The sequence below is a fragment of the Xiphias gladius genome, chromosome 11 (assembly GCF_016859285.1).
Source record: "Xiphias gladius isolate SHS-SW01 ecotype Sanya breed wild chromosome 11, ASM1685928v1, whole genome shotgun sequence".
Lineage (NCBI taxonomy): Eukaryota > Metazoa > Chordata > Actinopteri > Istiophoriformes > Xiphiidae > Xiphias > Xiphias gladius.
Genome location: NC_053410.1, coordinates 5,058,680 through 5,067,246, shown reverse-complemented (window position 1 = coordinate 5,067,246; position 8,567 = coordinate 5,058,680). Strand labels below are relative to the sequence as shown.

General features: G+C 44.8%; 1 protein-coding gene across 1 annotated transcript; it reads right to left on the bottom strand.

Annotated features, from left to right (window-relative positions):
* Positions 1 to 487: 487 nt before the first annotated feature.
* LOC120796743 (homeobox protein Hox-D9b-like) lies at positions 488 to 2,952 on the bottom strand. Its single transcript, XM_040139778.1, has 2 exons — positions 2,268 to 2,952; positions 488 to 732 (listed from the first exon to the last, which is right to left on the bottom strand). Exons 1-2 carry the CDS (start codon positions 2,950 to 2,952, stop codon positions 488 to 490), a joined length of 930 nt encoding a protein of 309 aa, XP_039995712.1.
* Between the last annotated feature and the right edge of the window lie 5,615 nt (positions 2,953 to 8,567).

Here is an 8,567-nt window from a genome sequence, read left to right as displayed (position 1 = left end):
GCGAAGTCAAGTATGTGTCAAGTGTTGCCAGTTTGGACGTGTGAGATATACAACCTTATCAAAAACAGATGTGTTTCATAATGACAAATGTCTTGGATATCAACTAGTATGTTTATTTGTTTCAATTAATGGGTCCTTCTGAAAATGTTAGCATTTAATTCCGAGCATTATTTACATATATCCCAGGTTACAGGTTGGCAGGTTGTCTTCATTTTGTAACATGCGGATGGAAGATTTTCTACATCATGGAAAGGTCAAAAGACGTCGGTAGGATTTTGTGTGTTTTTTGTTTTGTTTTTTTTTAAGTGTTGCGACACATCTCGGTCTTCCCCGCAAAGTTCCACCTCTGCAGTTTCCCGCCGCAGCCGAGTTCGCCCCACCACCCGATCGGCGAGACGTCGGGCATCCTGGAGCACCGCGTTCCCCTCATCGGCTACAACCCCAACCACCTCCTCGCCTATCCCGGGAAAACACGGTCCCAAATCCATCAGTCGTTCATACTCCTCCTCTCCCGGATCATCAGCTTCTTCATCTTCATCCGTCTGTTCTGGAACCAGATTTTGACCTGTCTCTCGGTCAGATTCAGGAGTCCTGCCACCTCCAGGCGCCGGTCCCTGGTCAGGTACATGTTGTAGAGGAACTCCTTCTCCAGCTCCAGGGTCTGGTGTTTGGTGTACGGGCACCTCTTCTTCCGGGTCGACTTGGCGTGGATCCAACTGGCTGACGGATTCTCTGCAGAGGAGGAGACAGGGCGGCATGGATGTTTACCTAAACCACGCACCAGTGTGTGTGTGTGTGTGTGTGTGTGTGTTCACTTTCCGCAGGTCAGTGTGTAGCTGCGCGGCTGTCGGTGTGTGCGTGCCGTGAATACTTCAGAGACTGACATGTAAAAAAAAAAAAATCTAAGAAAATATTCTCAGGGACAAATTTTATGAGCCTGCAACTTTTGGCTCATTTCAAAAAGAAACAAAGCCACATACTTAAAGCCCGGTTCCATAAATAAAGAGAGTGTGTGGCTCTCTTCTTTTAAAACATATTGCTCCTGGGAGCAAAGCTAAAGCGCTAAGACGACAAGCCTACAAGAACAGTCAAAACCTCTGCCTGGGCGCAAAGTGGTCTTGATAAACAGCCACACTGAGCCTGTTTTTTTTGTTTGTTTTTTTTCCAAACTGCGGTTGGGGAGAAATATTTGAACCTTTTGACTGATATGAAACGTTTTACTGGCCACTTAAAAAGAGCAAAGCAGCCAGTGGGAGAGCAGAGTGCTGCGGGAATGAAGGTTTAGACAGACAGCCAAGCGGGACAGCAACACCTATTTGGTTTAGCAGATCATACAGTCACGCCACTTTACAAGACAGGGGACGTCTTTGCTCACTTAAAAAAAAAAAAAAAAAAGACTTATTCACGACGGGCCTCCCCTTTGAAACCCTCATTTGACAATGGGCAGACCTCTTAAATGAATCTCAGCTATCTCACAGGCATCGAGCCGAGGTTTCTGACACAGAAAAAAGTGAATACAGAGTTCATAGTTTCGTTTTGAACAAGAAACCAGTAGCCTACATTTACACCCAGGAGAAAATTCAGTGTAGCAAAGTCTCTAATGAAAGAAAAATAATTAAATTTGTGGAATAGCATTATTACTATTCTTGTTGTTGTTGTTGTTGTTGTTATAGGCCCAGTTGTGTCTGTGGTTTTTGTTGATTCTAATTCAAACGTTTCCTAAAAATAACGTGGTCCCTCTGAGGTTAGTAAAAGCGAACTTTATTGTAATCATTCGTATTTATCAGGCATGCTCGAGGCGTGCTGCGTGACGAACTCACCTCTGTGCAAGTTACGAGCAGCAGAGGTCGTCGAAGTGGTTTCGGGATTTCGAGGAGACCTGCGTATACAACGCGGTTGCTATGTTTGCCTCTTTTTTTTTTTTTTTTAAGGCAAATTAAAGCCACGAGCAAAGGGCCTGCACAGATCCAATCGGAGAAATTCAGTCCCAGCCTACCTGCGTTTCCCCCTGCAGTGATAAACTGCTTAATAACAGCAATAGCACCTTAATTATTTTAATGGACAATAAAGTTTTATATTTTACCGTTTACAAGACATTTATTGGTCTATAAAAGTCACACGCACTTACTTACTTACTTAGGCCACATTCCCCCTGTCTTTTACACACTAACACAGACACAGACACACAGACACACACACACACACCTGTATAACGCCACTTCTTAAGCGCTAATTAACATTCCTGAGTTTGGGATATCTTTCTTTACCCGGGTCACGCTGCTGCTGTGTTTTTCTCTCCTCGTCTTCCGTCTTGGACTCGGGCTTTCCTCCCAGCTCCTCCACGGTCCCGAGGCGTTCGAGGACCACCTCGGCCGGGCTGGCGAAGCTGGAGTCTCCGGGGCTGTCGTGGGACGGCGGCGAGCTCTCGGGTTTGACCGCCTCGTACCGCGGGCTCGGATCGGAGAGGTCACCCTGAGCGGGGAGACACCCGGGGAAACCGGCCGGAGCTTGTGACAGAGCGGTCTCCGACGTGGGAGTCGCTCCCTCCCAACAGCGGACGAACCTGCTCTCCGAAGCGACCGAGGACGCGAGGTGTTCGGCGTGGGTCTGCGTCTGTGGGCCGTAGTAGGGGTGGTGGTGGCTCAGGAGGTGATGTGGATGAAAAAGGCCGGGGAAGGTGGCGCCGGGGGCGGATTGCAGCTGCTGGGAAGAAGACGGGGAGGAAGCGGAGGTGTTTGTCCAAGGAGAAAAGCCATTTAAGCTCGTTTGTTTGTTGGAAAAATGTGAAAAATCTGGAATGTGTGAGCCGGGGGTCCCCTCCTCCTCCTCCGCTCCCCGGGCTGGCTTTGCGCAGCCAACCGTCGAACCCTGCAAGCCTCCCGGAATGAAATGTGCACCGTACGGCTCCTCGGTCTGGAGCCCCATCATGGAATAATAATTCGTTAGCGACATGTTTATTTTATTATTTCAATAAAAAGTCACTTAAGTGCGACTGTAAAACGTTAGATGGGCTGGTATAGTGGCTTCCATCCTCCCCTAAAATGGTAGTATTTTTTCCCTGCCCTTACCTCCTTCTCGGCTGCCCATTGGTTACACTGCGGACCACATGGTTAGAGTGTATTTACCCAGTATGGCAAATAAATCAAATCATTCTTTTGTGTTCAGAAATGTGAAATGAAATGGGCCCAGGAGCCTGATGCCAGATGGGCCTGAATGTAGCATATAGATTTTATTTTATTTTTAAAATTCTGGACTCGAACCGCCGTTTTACAAGCTGAATAAAAAAAGTAGCAGGAAGCCATTTACAAGCTTGTTTGAGGAGTCTCTGTGTGTGTGTGTGTGTGTGCGTCTGTGTGTGAATCTTGCCTCTGCCCAACCACTTTCTTGGTACAAAATGAACACCCTCCACTGTATTTCTACTTAGTGGCAGAAACGCCTCTCCGTGGCCTATGGGACGTGTAAGGGGACTGAGATGAAACAAGATGAGACGTGGGCCTCGACTTGTCTTTGTGTGGACAAGTGATGTCTTTTTGTATGTCTGTCTCACGATGGAAATAGTGTGTATTTCTCGAAAAAGACACCGAGAAGAAAGACCCCCCCCATCTCGAAGTTGACGTCGAACGGCTCTACCTGAGTTTCCTTTGGCGTACAGCTCCCCGGAGTACGAGCCCACGGTACAGTGACTGTCATCAGTTGGATGTGTGTCAGGGGGCTGGTTCTCTGGTCAAATCACTTTCTGTTGTCTTGTTTTTTAAGCTGCCATGTTTTTTTTTTTTATTATTTGTTTAGGCATTTTACAAAGCACATTTTACTATGTTTCCACTAATAAATAAAATCCAAGTGGCTATTTGAGGAGGCACAAAGCCCCACGGATTTTACTTTTTTTTTTTGCAATTTTTTGTGTGTCTTCTGATCTTCGATCTTCCAGTGAAAACAATTATTACCGCTTTTTTGGTAATTTACGTTTTAGTTTTATTTTTTTTAGAAAACTGGAGAAATTAATAAATAATTCTCCTGTATCTTAAGATAAACAAACCACGCAAAACCCCATTGGATTATCTGAAAAAATGCATTGGATCCCAAAGCTGCAAAACTAGTTTGTCTATCCATACATCCATCCATCCCTCCAAAGGAGACCCCCAGGGCTTAGGTTTAGGCCCCATGTTTTTCCGGAGTAGCAACAGAGCATCAGAAACAGCAACTTCTCCTTTAAATATTCTGCCTCGCTCCTGATTTTCTTGAGCTTTCAGCAGTAAAAACACTGGAAAATGCTGCTGCTGCCTCATTTGAGCCCGGGCCTCCCTGTCAAGTCATGTGGCTTACTGTGAAGACATGGACCCTGTCTCTGCCTTTAGGCCTTCATGTTCTATAAATACTAAGAAACGAAGACATACATTCTTTGAAAAACTGCACAGGGGAGACATCAGATACAGATGTAGCTCCTTACATTCATGTCGGCGCAGCCTCGTGTCGTTGTTGTGCGTGTTCGTGTTGACTCTCGCTGCTGACAGTGTTAATAGTGTGCGTGTGTGTGTGTGTGTGTGTGTGTGTGTGTGTGCGTGTGTGTGCGTCTGTGTGTGAATCTTGCCTCTGCCCAACCACTTTCTTGGTACAAAATGAACACCCTCCACTGTATTTCTACTTAGTGGCAGAAACGCCTCTCCGTGGCCTATGGGACGTGTAAGGGGACTGAGATGAAACAAGATGAGACGTGGGCCTCGACTTGTCTTTGTGTGGACAAGTGATGTCTTTTTGTATGTCTGTCTCACGATGGAAATAGTGTGTATTTCTCGAAAAAGACACCGAGAAGAAAGACCCCCCCCATCTCGAAGTTGACGTCGAACGGCTCTACCTGAGTTTCCTTTGGCGTACAGCTCCCCGGAGTACGAGCCCACGGTACAGTGACTGTCATCAGTTGGATGTGTGTCAGGGGGCTGGTTCACTGGTCAAATCACTTTCTGTTGTCTTGTTTTTTAAGCTGCCATGTTTTTTTTTTTTTATTATTTGTTTAGGCATTTTACTTACTCGGTGACTTAGCCTATGTTTCGACTAATAAATAAAATCCAAGTGGCTATTTGAGGAGGCACAAAGCCCCACGGATTTTACTTTTTTTTTTTACAATTTTTTGTGTGTCTTCTGATCTTCGATCTTCCAGTGAAAACAATTATTACCGCTTTTTTGGTAATTTACGTTTTAGTTTTATTTTTTTTAGAAAACTGGAGAAATTAATAAATAATTCTCCTGTATCTTAAGATAAACAAACCACGCAAAACCCCATTGGATTATCTGAAAAAATGCATTGGATCCCAAAGCTGCAAAACTAGTCTGTCTATCCATACATCCATCCATCCCTCCAAAGGAGACCCCCAGGGCTTAGGTTTAGGCCCCATGTTTTTCCGGAGTAGCAACAGAGCATCAGAAACAGCAACTTCTCCTTTAAATATTCTGCCTCGCTCCTGATTTTCTTGAGCTTTCAGCAGTAAAAACACTGGAAAATGCTGCTGCTGCCTCATTTTAGCCCGGGCCTCCCTGTCAAGTCATGTGGCTTACTGTGAAGACATGGACCCTGTCTCTGCCTTTAGGCCTTCATGTTCTATAAATACTAAGAAACGAAGACATACATTCTTTGAAAAACTGCACAGGGGAGACATCAGATACAGATGTAGCTCCTTACATTCATGTCGGCGCAGCCTCGTGTCGTTGTTGTGCGTGTTCGTGTTGACTCTCGCTGCTGACAGTGTTAATAGTGTGTGTGTGTGTGTGTGTGTGTGTGTGTGTGTGTGCGTGCGTGTGTGTGTGCGCGTGTGTGTGCAAACGATCGTGTTTCGTGAGCTTTTAGAACACACGTCTGAAGAAATGGTGACGTTATTTTCTATCTATCTATCTGTCCATTTTCTTGTGCGCCCGTAGCGCCATCTGCTGTCCGCCGGCCGCGAGAGCTCTCCGGGGTAGGGATTCCCAAACTCGATCATGTTAACGATCCCCACACAGCTCCGCATCACTCAGTGTTGGGAAGTAACTTTTACTCCGGCACTGTACTCAAGTATAACTTTGGGCTATTGTACGTGAGTGTTTCCATTTCGTGCTGCTTTGTGCTTCTGATCCACTAGATTTCAAAGGCACGTTTTACTCCGCTACACTCGGTGAGCAGCTATAGTCACTGTGCAGTGTAGGACTTTTCACACGGAGCCTGTGATCTTCCTCTTAATATAACACATTGTTCAGTGCAGAAAATCTCCTTCTTATCAAGTCATTTTATTCTGTAACTGAGTCCTCAAAGTCTTATTTTCTTTAATAGAGGCAAAACAAAGCTGACAGTGCAGTAGGAATATTCCAACCTTTTTATTTATTTATTTATTTTTAATGCAGTCTAAAAGCGTTTTATTCAACACGCCACTCCGGCCACACTTTCAGATCACTGTACATGTGACCATATACTGCACCTTTACTGTACAAAGTGTGAACATTTTTGCATATATGGCCCCACGGTAGATACAGTGCACGCTACTCACATTGGAAGATGCGGCCCTACTTTCTTTCTGTAGTGCTTCCTTGCTATTTCTCTGCCCTTTGGGTCAGACGCCGACTGCCTCAGTGAAACATTCATAAGTATGTATACCCTTTTTCCTGCACGAGTACTTTTGCTTTTGACACTTTGAGTACACTTTGCTGACAATGCTTTTGTAATTATACTGAAATAAGCTGTTGAATGCAGGACGTTTGCCTGCAATGGAGCAGTTTTTCCAAACGCTGCATTTAGAGCACAGACCGTATGATCGTAATACGATCCGGTCCTGTGGAGCATCATCTGAGAATATTTTTATTACACATAACTACAGACACATTGTGAGCGGATTCCAACGGGGTGAAGAGTCAAATCAGAGCAAAACAATCCTTGAAGAACTGTCCAAGTGCTATCTGCCAGTTGGTCAAATAATAGTCAAATGAAACACTGCGACCTTTTTCTTTTTTCTCTTTCGGAGACAACCTGAAACTATTCGCTCTTGTGAGTCTCCTGGTCCAGTTTTGAAGGCCACTTTCTAAGAAGATCCAACCTTTCAGCATAACAAAAGTTTGAAACTGTGTTCAGGCTGCCAACCCGGATGACCACTGCTTTGTTTCAGCATGTTAGGGCACTTTAATGCCCTTTTTATTTAGCACATTATCAAGTCAGCATAAATTCTGGCAACTGGTTTTTGGTAATAAAATGAAGGAACGCATGAATCATCGTTCATAATCTAATCTGGCCGGACCTTTCGGGATCCAGGCCAGTGGACGGACGTTATTCGAGGACTGAACCAGACCTCCTGTGAGTGCCTGTAGGTGGCGGTGTCCTCTCGCCTGCCCTGGTGGCGGGGAATTCGGCCGTTTTAACAGTTACGCAGGCTGCCATACACACACACACATATAGATATATTTATATGACAGGCCATAAGAAGTAATGGAGAGATGCTGGCAGCGCTTGCCATGGCGCCGTGCTGTTAGACGAAGCCAACGGGTTTCAGAGATGAGCATTAAGAAAATCAGTTAGTGAGATATTGCTGTTCCTGGTCCTTCCCGACGCATGTCCTCTGTAAATGACTCCTCCTGTTACTCTCCTCTTTCTGTTGCTGCGACGGTGGCGACTTCTTTGCTGTTGCTTTGACATTGCTTTGACTGGCAACCCTTGCCTTCGACTCTCCCCCATTTAGCAGTCAGAAGCAGTGTGCCAACACTGCGTGAGTGGTTTGTGACACAGTGCGTAATGTAGACGTGGGGCTGCGGCGAGGACGTTTGTAAGAATGAATGAATGTCGAGAATTCTTCGAGGATGAAAACCTCTCCACTGACGACATGGGCTTTATTATTACAACTGTGTTTCTACTATGTCAGCCTCCCCTTGAGGTTGCCCTCAGAAACACTTATATCTGCTTACAGCTACATTTCTAATGTTTTATAAAACCCTTTCTTGAATGCTGATATAGTGTTGTTAAATACTAACTGAGGCGTTTCCCCTTCGCTCTTGTAACTTTTCCATTTCTACCATTACTCTTAACGATACAAACCACTGCGGCACCTACAACGCATGGTGTTACTGCTGCATACAACTAGCCAGTAACTGCTGACTGCTGCTGCTGCTGGTGCTAATACTACTACAGTTACAAATTGAATGTTAGTACCACCACCACCACCTATACATCGATACACAACTTCTACGGCCACTGTCTCTCCTTCCAACAAAATGTTGCTGCTGCAGCTACATGCTACAAATACTACTTCTATTAGCCTACTCCTGCTGCTTTTAATGACTTAGTAATACTCCTAATACTGCTCCTTCTGCTACCATTGTTACTACTTGCAATACACTAACTACATAAATGCCATTGCTACTTTTTCTGCTAGTTCGGTTACTGGGCCCTCTGTACTTTCTACTAGTCTACAACCAATACTACAGCATCCATTTATTTAAGACTGTAACAGTTAAAAAATACAATTAAAACAACACAATGCTTAGCAATAATAAAACAAATATATAAATAAATCAGTTTGAAACATGTTTTTGTTGGTTAAAAAATAAAAAAGGGCTCA

Excerpts from the sequence above, each read along its gene's own strand:
- LOC120796743 (XM_040139778.1), bottom strand. The coding sequence starts at position 2,952 with ATGTCGCTAACGAATTATTATTCCATGATGGGGCTCCAGACCGAGGAG. Across the intron at positions 733-2,267 it reads ACAGCAGCAGCGTGACCCGG|AGAATCCGTCAGCCAGTTGG; the intron begins GTAAAGAAAGAT and ends CCTCCTCTGCAG.